The sequence below is a fragment of the Arctopsyche grandis genome, chromosome 4, assembly GCF_051622035.1.
Source record: "Arctopsyche grandis isolate Sample6627 chromosome 4, ASM5162203v2, whole genome shotgun sequence".
Taxonomy (NCBI): Eukaryota; Metazoa; Arthropoda; class Insecta; order Trichoptera; family Hydropsychidae; genus Arctopsyche; species Arctopsyche grandis.
In genome coordinates, this window is record NC_135358.1 from 29,341,027 (window position 1) to 29,356,107 (window position 15,081).

The window sequence follows — 15,081 nt, forward strand, 5'->3', positions numbered from 1 at the left end:
TATGCACACAAGTGGTGAATGGAATACATTGGAAAGAGTTGAAACTATGAATTTGTATTGGGCAGTAAAACGTTCAAAAGATGTACGAGCGATTCTTTGACTGTTTATTTTCTGGCACGCTGGTATAATATGTATGTACGGCCTTTTACATTCGAAATGTTGGTGGTTTTATGGGTCTCTAGTTTACTCTCCGTCCCGTGTGGGTCAATTCTGTAACTGGTAAATTCGTAAAAAGGACTTGCTATTTCTATTTTTAAACGGGATAGCTCGTTAAGTTATGTTAGACAGTATGTCGTTAAAACTAAACAACTGGGACATGTAAAAGCGGCCAATTTATTTCAACAATTATTCTTCATCTATACTCAAGGCTTGTGAAATTAATTTCATATACAATATACAAACATATGTATGTGGGAAATACTTATCTTACCTATCTGCAAATCCATCAAATGAGTATAACTATTCAAATTAATGATATAAAAAACTCACATTGTAATTACTTTAACTCGTTGCCGCAAGAAAAAATATGTAAATAAAACAATTATTTTTTAATTATAAACAATAATATAGATTTAATATAAAACATGGCCAACCAATTCGTGTGACAAATTGACCGATATGGACATATTATAAATAATTATAATACAAACGTACATGGAAATAATTTGAGAATTATAAGCTCAAATATGTTTACGTAATTACGAATTCTGTTGAAAAGTGTAAGAATAATGACAACGACAAAAAATTTTAACCACTAAAAGTACTGGATAATGTCTGTTCTTAATAATTTAAATGGAACATCAAAAATATGTTATTTTTATTAATGTAAAGTGAATGTACTTTGAAATTGAAATCGAAATTTGTATCGGAAATAGCTCGACAAGTGAGTATCGAGCAATTTCGAAAATAGCTCGATTAACGTATTCAAATGGTTAAAATGTCAAACATCATATAGAATTTTTTTAGTACGATTTTTTATTTCAATTACTAAAATTAATTGAAAACAGATTTATCTTTGATATGGTCTTAAAACAGGATTATTACAACTCGAATGTATAAAATAAAAAAACGTTTCATACATACATAGTTCTCGTAATTGGAAAAAAAAAATTACTATTTTTTGTTAATTTTAATATGTATGTAATGTATGTATGAATTTTACAGGAGAGAAAATTTATTTTTAGTATACTGTTTGCTTCGAATGAATTTCTATAAATAAATTGTGTAAATGACTTCTCAACAGTTTGTTTGATATAAAACTAGATATTGAGTATGTAAATATTATGTACATATGTATGTATGTATATTTCGAGCAATCTGATAAAATTCTCCAGTAATTAATGTCGCAAACTTAGCTTTTGCGTAAGAATGCGACGCGAAAGGCAAACAAAGTAAATAAAATTAAACGCACGTCACCGTTAAATTGAAAAGTTTTCGCGTGGGCTTTCATAATTCGAAAAATGTAGGTTCTACAAAGGGAGGGGGGGGGATAAAAATTACATTTTTTTCTCCCGAGTTCACGTAGTGTGAATATTTTCGTACTAAAAACACAGAAACCTTAATAAATGAAGAAAAAAAAACAAGTTGTATAAGAAAATATGGGGGTCGGTTTATGCTCGCAAAACCCGTTTATTTGCTCAAATGTGTGTTGGGAGGCCCCGTTTTTTTAAGAACCTCGCCTTTTGTTTTCGTTTTTATTTTATGTTGGGGGCTTACTTGAGCACTGACAAATTAATATGCATATTTGTGTTGTTTTTCCGACGTGAAATTTTATACGTAAAGTATGTTTAATGTGCAAAGTTTTACTCAATCTTGTATTACATACATATAGTGTAACAAAGAGATTGGACGAACGGTGCTCGCTAATTAGTGGGTCTCATCGTCCAATCAGCGGTCAGGACTCAACGGTCTATAGCCAATGAGGTATCGCGACTAATCGACCAATAACTCTCACTGTGTGCAATTGGATAGATTTCAATGATTAAATTGATATTTGATTTTTAAATGCTATTTATTATTACTAAAATATGATCACAATACATCTTATATATATTTTAATAGCTACTGATCTACTGATCATTTTCTATTTTGCAATTTTAATTATTTTTTTTTAGTAATCATAGTATTATATTATTCTAATGTTAATGTACAGCATACTAGGAAAAAGAGCTCAAAAACTTATTTAAAATTCTTATAAATTATCATAATATATCTAATACATAATATTAATTAAAGACTCTCTAAAGTCGACGATCTAAAGCAGTTTGTGTTTAGATCATCTGTGTTTATACCTGAAGGGTATGGACATTTTGTTGTAATCACCGAGACTCTTCACAAGTGTGTTAGTATGGTTATTAGTGATTATGTCATATAATCTACTGGCTAGTTTGTTAGTAATAACGGAATATTATTTACGGCATGCAGTTTTTTTAAGTTAGTATACATGGGTGTGTTATAAATTATTTTTAGGGATTTATTTGGTATTATTTGGAGCTTGGAAAGGTTAGTATTGGAGGCGTTATTCCATACAAGTGAAGCATAGGTTAACAATGGTAATATGAGCGCGCAGTATAATTTTATTTTATTTTAAGTTGATAAAGAACTATGGCGATTAAATATTGGGTATATTGAGGATATACCCCGCATCGCCTTGCATTTCGCTGCCTCAATGTGAGGTGCCCATCTCATTATTTTATCGAACGTTACTCCTAAATATTTTATTACTGATTGCCATTTCATTTTTAGATCTGAACTTGGTTTATGCTTTCTAACACTAAATAATATCGCGTCTGTTTTGGTTTGATTCGACAATGATTAAATAGAATTTGTGTTTTACAGGTGCCGGAGCGAATAAGAGCCATGAACAGCAGTGTTCGTCTTCTTCTTATAGTGAGGGAGCCCGTTACCAGAGCCATCTCGGACTATACCCAGTTGCGCAGTCACAGCACTGCTTCCGGTCCTCCAGTAGCTGCTTCCGGTCCAGGAGTGGTGAACGGTCCTATAGCACCTCCGCCCAGACCTTTCGAACAACTCGCCATACAACCTGGTGGAACGATAAACACCTCGTACAGACCCATAGCCATATCCCTGTACCACACTTACCTCCACAGATGGCTCGAAGTCTTCCCTCGAGATCAGATCCTCGTCGTCAACGGCGACAGGTTGATAGAAGATCCGGTGCCTCAACTGCAAAAGATCGAAGCATTTCTAGGCCTCGACAGCAGAATAGGCAGACACAACTTCTACTTCAACGAAACGAAGGGGTTTTATTGCCTGAGAAACGACACGGCCGATAAATGCTTGCGAGAAACCAAAGGAAGACGTCATCCCAGGGTCGACCCAGCCACCGTGTCCAAACTGAGAAAGTTCTTCATTGAACACAACCAGCGATTTTACGAATTGATAGGCGAAGATTTAGGATGGCCGGAGGATTAGGCATTAGTTTTATTCTACAATATACATACATTTTAGCTCGTAAGGAAACGTAAACATATCAATTTTGAAACGCATACATATCATGGGACTTGCGCTTACGTACGCGAGTCATCGTGCTCTTGGATCATGTTGATCCGTGATATACATATATGTACTAGTTTTAAATTTATCGTATATATTATTCTAAGCAAAATGAAAAATTAAACGACACATATCAAAAAATGCTACATATCGTAATTATAATTAGCGTAAAATTTTTTGCGTAGGATATTTAAGAGAACTCAAAAGATTTACCCTTTAAGAGTTATTTTTATATGATTAATATTTGAAGGTTGTTACATTGAACCATTGTCAGATATTTTATAATACTTTAACGACATTCAATTCTGAAAGTTTTAAATTATCGCATGATATATATGGAGGTCGGAAATTGCGTCATCTTACCAACTGCGTGGTCGTATTCCCTTTTGGGTACTTTTTTACAAGCTTTTATGGTCGGTCGTTGCCGAGCTTTTCCCGTGCTTTCGGTGTCTCACGAAAAGCGACAAGAGAACCGCAGACAAAGGATCCGGTTCCGTTTTAATGTTTTCTTTTTTTTTTATTTCCTTAACGGGACAGACGTAAAAAACCTTTTTCCAAAATAAGATGCACATTAACCCTTTGACTTTCCCTATCGGACAGCACGAGACATCTCTACACGAGCGCAATAATTGATGGTTCAGTTAATTAGCCTCAGCACGCGTCTAAAACCTGTTCTAAAACCTTCGCCAATAGCCTGAAAAAGTTCCACCAGAAAATAGAAAATAATTTAGACTCTTTCTGCGCTCGTTGTTGAATAATTAGTTTCGCGTGAAAATAATGGTTCGACCATTAACTATTCCGTCGTCCTCTTTTTTTTTTAAATTTATTACTCTAAAAGTGATCTTTTGTTTCGAACTACGAGTATGTGTGTACATACATATGTACATATATACATATATACATACTTCATGGCTCGTACCTATATAAGTTAAGCTGAAAATTTCTTGCAGGCTCAGTATAAAAAAAGCGGTAAATTATGCAAAAAAGCGAAAAATAAACAACGCATATGGGACGCACAAATGACATGAAAGCCAACAAAAATAAAAATGAAAAGTACGTACATTATATTTACAACTTTCAGTCGATTATTTTAACAAAAAAAAATATTTTCCATAATAAATTATTTACAAACGCCCCGCTCCATCTTTGGGTGAAATCAGACGTTGAATAATTAATTTTTATTAGAATGTATTGTTAGCGAAATAATACAATATATGTATTGTGTTTATTTCATAAATAGCTTATATCTTTGATGTGATATAAGGGTGTGTGTACGAATCTCGGCGAGCTATTCTCATTAATTACTTAGCCCCTTTTAATTAAGACGAGGCAACTTCGCCCCCGCACCAGCGACGCGTTAATCAATTTAAATTTGCGAGTCTGGCCCACTTTTAATATAAAACTTTATATAAGCCATTACTCTCTATTTTGGCAACGCGCTAAATTCGGAAACCAGCAAGTGGTGGAGTTTACTTTGCAACACAGGCCAAGGGAAAGAGCGAGGTGGAGGCGTAACGATGAACGATGTTCGCGTTAAGCGAAATTTACTAATTTATTACGCCAATGATTCCGATATGATTTACCTTACAGAACTCTCAACTATTTACGGGATTCTATTAAAAATAAATCACACGGTATGAATCTACCGTTATAATGATTTAAAGGCACTGAACAGTTGAAAAAAAGAATAGGTTGAAGAATTTCTTAAATCAACCACTTTAAATATTTTAACAGTCGGGTGTACCTCAAGGATCCACTTTAGAACACTCATTTCTCTTAGTATTTATCATAGATATCGTCAAGCATTCCAAAATTCTTTAGTTTGCTGACGATCCCAAAATGTTTAATCGATTTTTATCCCTACTGCTTAATCAGCGATGAGCTAAATTCAGTATAAAAATTACAGTGAATCTGGTGATACGTAATTGCAAATATTTCATATAATTAATATGCTGTTATTTTTATTCATATGAACGTACTCTCCCACTTATTTTTATTTTAATGTGTGTTTGAATTGCTTTAATGTCCGAAAATGAACTTATTGCACTTCAAATTTGCTATTTAATAGAATTTGATTTGCTAACGATGCTAAAGATAAATTTTTGTTCTATATCTAACGATTATAGTTCATGTACATATGTAACCAAACCCATCCGTTATCATACTGCACACAATTTAAAAAATCGAATGATCATTTTAACACTTGAGAATTATTGCAATTTTTTATCATATCGTATTTTTTTATTATAAATTCAGTTCGAATATGACACACTATCGTAAACAAATAAACTGTGATATAAAAATAAAAAAAATATTGAAGATTTCTATTCAATTTTATGATCTAAAACAGGGGCGTCATTTCAGCTTTTACCAGGGGGGGGGGCAAAATTTTTGAACAGTAAGGAATGACTTTCTAGGGGGTGGGGGGTGTATTATATTAAAAAAATGAGTATATTAATTTCTAGGATTTGAAATTAAAATGAATAATGCCAAATCTGAAATCATGAATTGAAATGAACTATTGAAAATATTTCATCTTCGGATTTTTGCAATTGATCAAAGAAGGTAAGGATCCACTGGTATATGTACATATGTCCAATATGTATTTTTAACCCTTTGAATGCTGACCAACGCCGATCGACATTTTGCCAAAAAGTCCATGGGCTTAAAAAACGCCGATAGGCGTTATATTTTGAGCATGTACAAAGTAAACAAGATTACTACCCCGCCAAGCCTTTTCAGGTAGCATTGAACATGAGTGGTGTAATCCATGTCATTCATTTGTCAACGTTTATAACCAGAATTTCCCGATGGAAATCTCTAACTGCTGAGTATTTTAGATTATGGCCTGGCATTTAGATTGTGAGCTTTACATTTTAACAACAATGAAGAAGATGGAACTAGTTTTGGGAAAATACATTCATTAATAGACTTCTTTTGTTTATTTTATATTGTTGCAAGATAAAATAGAGAGTATAAACACACCTTTACAAAACTCGAAATCCTCGGCGGTAGTGATCTAGGGTTTGTTTGGATTAGCTACAGTTTTGATACCTGATTTTTATTGGATTTCAAAATAATTCTAGTTGGAAATGTTGGCGAAATTTTCAGCGTGGCGGACTTTCAACGGAAAAGACGTCAGCACTCAGAGGGTTAAACAGCATCGAACGTCGACAGGCCAAAAAGAAAATTTCAATTGGATAAAAAGGGCGAATAAGAGCGATTAGATCCGTTTAAAATTTGATACGAATAGTGGAGCATTTTTATCGGTTTTTCGTGCAAACAGGGCGAGAACTCAACACGGCCGGCTAATTGGCCGAGCCGTACATTATTTTTCTCCCCTCGTATTTTTTCCTCTCATTTTTCGTTTCGCAACGGAGAAAACTACCTGGTAACACGCCAGCCTCGTCTTTCATGTCGTTCTTTACCGTAGGCGCATAATTACGTCGTTCCCGCGTTACGTAGCGTCGCCGAACATAATTATCCGTGACTCGCACGGGGAAAGTGCATTTTGTGTGTTTGAGATGAAAAAAATCTTCAGACGTGGTTACTGACGCGTCGCACGAGGTGATTACGTAGCGCGAAAAAAATAAAAAGACTATCTTTCATCCTGTACGCCTTTTTGTATTTATTATGTCGCTTCGTGATACCCAGCCGAGGCACTTAATCTTGTTTGTGTGCGAATTTCCCCTTAAGTGGGTTCAGTGAAAACTCGCAACGAGGGAAATCCTCGCCGTCGAATCCAAGCCAAATCCCTTCGTATATGCACACATACATATATATTATATTATCATATACTTCATACGTGTTTGAAAATATGTGTTTAAAATACAATGCGGTTTAAACGCTCCGTAAACTCTCGCCTCTTTAGAAGATGATGCTTCTCAGAATCGACGTATTATCATATTATACGTACATGTTTGTACTAGAGAGGATATTATTCGGCATTTCTACAGGCTAATTTCAACAATAACCATGCTTAGATGCTTCAATATTATCGCGATTTATAATTTTGTTTGTTTTATTTCATAGCACGTCACTAGGGGCAAATAATAAATAATAAGTGAGTAGTGAAATTATGATGAATTTGTTTGAGTGCGCAAATTTACATACAATTTAAAATTTAGAGCCATCAAATTTGATATCTTAAAAATGATGTTAAAATACTTTCATGGCCCATATCATATGTTCAGTTTATATTGTAGTATAATCGATCCAAGTCAAATCCACTTACAGTATTTATGACCCGTCAAAATATGTAGATATATTTTTGTTCAGTGGCTTGAAATATTTAGATTGTATTAAAATTGAATTTTTCTTTATGGATTATCGAACGTACACACACACAAACACATACTTAATTTTATGTTTGCAACTTGAGCTGTTTATCTCCGAAGTTTAAGCACAATAAGCTCGCAGTTGAATGGGGGACACGTCTCTAGGGGTGGCAACTTTTGACGAAAGCTCGTTTCTTTCGCGGCGAAATTAAATTCGCTACATGAAGAGGCTGTGGACGTCTCGGCGGGACAATCCCTTCGAAATCCCTTCATAAATATTTATCAAAAGGAGTGCGTCTGGGAAATTCGTTTCGTCGAATCGTTACCAATTATTAGAGAGACGGCTTCGACTCGAGGACCTCTCGAGCCCTAATGGGCGCGGAAGCAATTTGCGAAATCCCCTTCTCTCCCTCATCCCCCTTCCCCTCACCGTCTCTGTCCGTCTCGGAAACTCGGGTCCGCGACTTTCGTGTCCCGCGGGACACAATGGGTCATCAAGATGCTGTGGCGTTTGACGTTGTGTCCAATTTGAATACGAGAACGAGCGTCATTGTGCGATACGTTATGAGATTTTCCGCCTCTTTTCCTCCCCCCATTTCCCCGTTAGGTTTTCCGCGAGAAAAAGATCGCGTGCAGCTCGAGTACAAGGTTATTAACTTTTTATCGGAACGTTTCTACGATTTCAGATTCGGTCGTTCAACGAAACGTGGACGTGCAAAACGCTTTCAGTTATTCAAGCGAACGTGACTGGACATTTTTTGCGTTTTTATTTGGCGCGATAATAAAATGAAAGTTAATATCACACCCATTATATTCTTATATACAGAGTGATTCAAATGAAAATTGTGCCTTTGTAAGCTGTTGGGGAAGAAAATTGTTGGAATAACGTAAAAAATTGAAAGGCTTCCGACCAAGAAGTTAGTCTATACATAGTATCTTTGCAAGGATTTAATCCCACCAGGTAAAAATTTAGACTGTATGAGGAAAGTACTTGATGGGAAAAAAATGATGGATGAGGAAAGATTTGAATATATGAATATTTATATCTACGTGATATTTTCGGAAGAAAACGACTTGGTTTTACGAAAAGGAATAGTATTGTGAAGCATTTATGTATATAAGGAGTACTCTCCTGAAAACGTTTCAAGTAAATTGAATCGAAGATCATTTGGATTTTTACAATTTTAATTGAGATTTTTTAATGGCATATTATTTACATTATTTCAGAAATGTTCAATTTCATTTTATTTAAAATTTTCCATGAAAAAAAAAAACTTTCTTATATAATTTTTTTAACACGCTTGCAACGTTAATGAAATGAGCAATTTCACAAACTTGGTGTTACATACATATGAATTTCGAATCATATTTTGTGTTTGTGTACGTTTTATTTGAATTACTCTGTGTAAATATAAACATACATAGATATTTTGTATTCATATGCGAATACGGGCAAAATGTGTAAGCTTTTGACGACACGTACATACGAGTAGACGTATTTACAATTAGTGAATGAAACTGGACGCTAATAAATGAAAGCTTTTCAAAGCAGTTGGTTTGGTGCAACGCTGTGATCAAAACGGTAGCTTCACTATTACCAATTTAAGCCGTAGGAAACTATTTTCGTGGAAAATTTTCCTTTGATTATCGACATGAAAGGGATCGAGCGGTTGACCGAGTTCCGGAGTGCGATTCCATTCGCTATTACACCGAATAAATGGGCTAATTCCAGCGTCTGCAAGTGAAATCGACCGCGATTTAACTACATATAATTGTTTTTTAAAACGTTCCCGGTGAGCGACTCGTCTCCGTCAGCTGCTCCACCAAGAGTTATTGGGGGTTGAATCGGCTTTAGATAGCCGTGCGCTCCCCCGATTGACAACCCCATTTGTTCGCAGGGTGCGGCAATTTATCGCCTCGCTAACATTTACTGATTGGTTTTTTTCAATTAGGGTTTTTGTACCACTGTTGCGCGTGTCAGCAACCATAATATTCAAACTCCTCCCCCCCCCCCCCCAAATGTGTCAATATCGTCCAAATTTAATGCGTCCGATCATTTGTCAAGTCGAATCGTGTGGATCAATATCATTTCGAATCAGTTTTAAAAATATATACATATGTGTACACCGAAATAAATAAAATATTCTCTTGATTATCCAGAAGCTGAATTTTTTAAAAATGTTATCATAGTGCCATATCGAGTAATCCTAAATCGACACTGGACAAACGTTAACAAATTCAAATATGAATCGAAATCATAATCAGTCAATGATGATGATGATGGGCAGGCTAGGCATGAGTCCGATTTCCGAGGAACCATTTTGACGGTTTCGCGACAAATCACTCACGGACTTTACACTTAACGGTGTATAGTTTTTGATCGATGCAATGACACATGAATCAAATGTAAATTATGATCATTGCAATAGTTTGTAAAAGTCAGATCAATTATTTTGATAAATCTGCGGATTTTCAAAAGCTTTTATTTAGTTTATAGTACCGGTAGTACCAAAAACTTGTTTTCGGTTAAATACCGATACCACCAGTATCGGTACTTTCGGTATTGTAATACCAAGTGACGACAACAGAGTGTATTACCCATATTCATTTTTTTGACAATGCTTATATTGAAAATTTTTGACAATGCTTTGTATTGAGTGTTAAGTCCGTGAGTGATTTGTCGTGACACCCATTTTGACAGTTACATCATTTAAATTGGGATAATATTTTTGGCACGGCTGTAAAGTAAATTAAACGACGAATATCAAATTACCACCTCTAAAATAGCTCGCACGACAGAATCGGCGTCCAGTTTCAGTGAAATCATAACCAGTCACATTTTCACCGGGTAAAGTTTTCAGTGAAATCATATCCAATTACATTTTCACTGGCCCCTATCAGTGAAATTATAATTTTTGACAGTTGGACGATAGGGCGTCGCCCCGCTCCTGTCCATTCCCACTCTCTTCGTGGTCCACACATCGTAATATCCATCCAAATACAGCGTAAGATCTTAGCAGCCAACACTTATTTATTTAAGGGTTGGGTTAGGCTAGGTTAAGTTAGGGTTCGCCCTATTCATTTAAGAATAAGTTTTTTTATTTCTGTCAAATTTTATTTTTGTTACTGGCAACCCATTTGACGTTTGATTTGCCGGGTGAAAACCGAATCTGTCTATTTTAGAGAGGGGCACTCTTTTATTTGCAGGGCGAAATGTTTTAGAGATGGGCATTCGCATATACATATGTATGTATGTAATGTCGTGATAAATTCACAATTTGTCTGGAAACAGGGCTATTGCTATGCCGGACCAATAAATGGTACCCTTTTGACAGTTACATAATTTAAGTTGACACAATTATCAAAATTTGACCAGCAGCATATTATTTTGTCGATTTAAGACTAGCTATCAGTCGTTAAAATATGATATCAACTGCACACATAAAAATATTTGAAAACGACATAAAAAGCGATTGTTATTACATATATCATTATTTCATTGGTCCGGATAATGGCGATTGTGATGTAATCACTTTTTTTTCATGCACGTATGGTTTTCTTGTATAACAAATAGAATAATAGTACTAAACATGCGTCATTACTCATCGAAATCGTCGTTTCGTGGCGCTACTCCCCTTTTTCCTCCCCCTTTTTCTCCCCATTTGGCCATTCGGCCATTTGGCCAGCTCCAGGAATATATGTAAGTGTTTATTTTAGAATTGGAACGTGAAAAAAATCTGATTTGTGCGTAACGATGTTGGACAAAATTTACAGGCGCCACGTACGCCGACATTATCGCCATCAGATACGATATTTCCATGTATTTTTTAAAATTTATTATGTGTACTCGACGGGTCTGATGCCTAAATATGGCAAACAAACACGACTTTACTCACACGTATTTTATTTTTTTATCCGTTCAAATTTCTACGCTTTCTATCGTAAAAGTGCGTGTGTGGATACAATTTTTTGTTTATTAAAATTTTATTTTCATCGAAATTTATTTTTATTTTTCATACATGCTAATTTTCAGTATTTATTTCAATATTATGTATGTGTAGGAATGCGATGCACATATGAATATATTTGCAGACAAATTATTATTTATATTTAAATATGTATTTGGATTTGGATTTGACCATATTTGATTAAAACATGTCTAATTTAATTATTTTTTACAGTTGGGTTCAAAGCTTATTGAAATAATTTAAATATCATATCATTAAATATATTTGAATAGTATTTTTATTGTGAGTATTTTCTACAAAAAACCATCAAGGTACACATATTTCAGTATTTATTTTAATATTATGTATGTGTAGGAATGCGATGCACATATGTATATATTTGCAAACAAATTATTATTTATATTTACATATGTAATTGGAATTGGATTTAACCATATTTGATTAAAACATTTCTGATTTAATTATTTTTGTACAGTTGGTTTCAATGCTTATTAAATCAATTTACATATCATATCCTTAAATACATATATTTGAATAGTATTTTATAATATTTATTGTGAGTAGGGGACAAGATTATGATTACAAAAAAAAACAATTGATACGGTACACATATCAAATAAAGCAAAATTAATTATATGTATTATATCGTTATTAAAATAATAAGCCGTAAGAAATTAATTTCGTTTAATTTTTTATACCGTTCAAACTGAATTTCATTGAATGAAATCAAAAAAAAAGTAAATCCCCGTATTTTTTAAATAAAATTGTATATAAAATGGGTTATTTAAAACACATGTACATATGAATGTGATGATGTTGTCACGTTCAATAAAATTTTCGTCATATTTATATTTAAGACATTATTACACCATAAACGTATATAACGAATTTTGACCCGGTAATCAGCAGAATTTAGTAAAAAATATTATTTTAAATTTTTATGTGTGTGTGATTTTTTTAAAACTTATATTGCGAATAAAATGTACAATATTGTAATTAAAGCAATATGTTTAGTGTGAATATAATCGGACGTTTTTTAGATAAATTTTTTACTGATATATATATTATTATTATTGAATCGACGACATTTTGACGCTGGTTGTTTAAGTGTTAACAAAAATTATTATTCATATATTTTGTATTTTATTAATTTTAAGAGATTTTTTCGCATATACAAGACGAGAGAGAGAGAGAGATACCACAACGTGAATAGATGACCCAAAAGTTAGGCGATTAAATTAAAATGTAATTAGGGTTGTCCTCACAGTTGGTTCAAGAATATCAAGCATATCGTTAATGTAAGTTATTGTTAGACGATAAGATCAATAAGTATCGTTAAATAAAAAAAATAATGTTTTCATAAATTTTAAGTGTTAATCCATAATAAACTGTTAACATGTTTTTGCAAATTCTTTACATATCTGTGTTATCTTTCGAATAGAAATATTTATTAGTCCAATGTGGTTCAACTAATTATTATTTATATTCAAGCAATTAAAACTTCTTCAATCCTTGGTAGAATTATTATACATATTGTATCTCTCTGTGGATGATAAATAGAAAGCTACATATCTACATGTGTATGTATGTATGTACATGCAGTGCCGGCCTTACACCTAATGGCACCCTCGGGCAATTTTTTCTAAACAACCTTAGAAAAAAATTTCGCCTTTGGCGCTCTAATCTAAAATTTTGTATGGCTTTTGGCGCTCTAATTTTAAAATTTAAAGCGCCTTTGACGCATCGAGCGGCGCCCTAACTTATTTGGCGCCCTCGGGCACCGCCCAACCCAGCCCCCCCCTAAAACCGGCACCGTGTACATCCAAAAAATGTACTACATTGTACATTAATATGTATAAAAATTTATTTATGCATAAATGTTCGTTGACAGAAGAAGAGTCGTCAACAATATAAATCCAAACTATCAATTTTGACTTGATTCTGCCAAAAAAAGATAATGCTTATTATTTATACATAGAACAAAATTAAAATATTTAGTAAAATTAATTATGACTTAAATTATGCATTTTATTATCGATGTAAAAATTGAGACAATTTCGTCAAAATAAATCAATATTCAATATATTTATTTACTTTGTGAAATTTGAATTTTCTTAGAAAATTTGAAATCTTTTCATCCTATCTTAACAGCTTACTTCATTGAGAGCAAAAATAAAAGCCTCCGTCCAAGGGAATATAATACGATGAAATTCATTTAAAGGATTTGTCTCTGTTGAATTTACGTAGAATATCGTAAATATTAATATTTTTTTCAAAATTAAATTCCTCTCGATCTATTTCCATTTTTTTAAACGATAAAACACCGCACACAAATTTCCTTTCCTATATTCCTATGTGTCATTTTTCAAGCACTAGGTCAACTGGTAGTTTTATTTATACATATAATATATACACACATATCAGAAATTTAAAAAAAAAAATCAGGGTTATCACACCATGCAGTGTAAAAAATACATATCTAAATTACAAATATTTAAATAACATATATTTTAAATTTAGTATTATAGACAGATTTTAAATATTTCTAGCGTAATTGATTATTAATCAATGTAAATTTTTGTCTCTCATGAAATTAATTATAAAGACGCAAATTGTGTGTTCCATCTAGAAATGATTTTTGTTCACTTTATTTATAATTGTTCTTTTTTTTTTGGAAATGAGAATAAATTTTAAAGAAAAACCAAGCTATCGTTCATAATATATTATAGGATTTAGTATCTATTAAATAATCCATTACAATAGCATACAACGATTATAAAAAAAAAAAAATTACCTGTCGATAAAACATATCAAAAAATTTTTCAAATCAATATTTACATACATTTTTGTTATTACCAATAATAATTGTTATAATATTGTATTATATTTATAATCTTCTCTTTAATAGGTTAAACTTTTAGGCTTGCTCTCTAAATTACTACCCCCTTGTTGTGTGTAAAATAAATTACATATCATGTATATTGTGTAAGTATGTATGTATGTCTGATTATCAAAAGTCATTCACACTGCTGAATAACAACTTGTAAATTTATTTATTACTATTATAGATGAATTTTAACGCTTTTATATTGTAAAAATAAAATGAATTGTGATTGTTCATATTTGCGAAATAGTTTAAATTGAAATATTTTTATCGTATGTATAAAAATAAACAAATGTCTTAAATAACAATAAATGTATTTAAATTGAGCATATGAAATGTCTTTCAATCATATATTACACATATTCTTGGAACTTTACAGGATATATTCAGAAATACATAGGTAAATGTAAATAAAGTTTGTAAGTCAAACCACAGA

The 15,081-nt window shown here is 32.8% G+C and overlaps 2 protein-coding genes across 3 annotated transcripts in view; both read left to right on the forward strand.

Moving 5' to 3' along the window:
• Hs3st-A (Heparan sulfate 3-O sulfotransferase-A) overlaps positions 1-4,608 on the forward strand; it is a 218,540-nt gene extending 213,932 nt beyond the window's left edge. For both annotated transcript variants that reach the window (XM_077429874.1, XM_077429875.1), the window contains exon 6: positions 2,839-4,608. In XM_077429874.1, coding sequence (XP_077286000.1) covers positions 2,839-3,435 — 597 coding nt within the window. In that variant the 3' untranslated portion in view covers positions 3,436-4,608. The remainder of the gene's footprint in view (positions 1-2,838) is intronic.
• LOC143911118 (lysosomal dipeptide transporter MFSD1-like) overlaps positions 1-15,081 on the forward strand; it is a 356,706-nt gene that overhangs the window by 282,509 nt on the left and 59,116 nt on the right. The gene's annotated exons all lie outside the window — the stretch shown is intronic.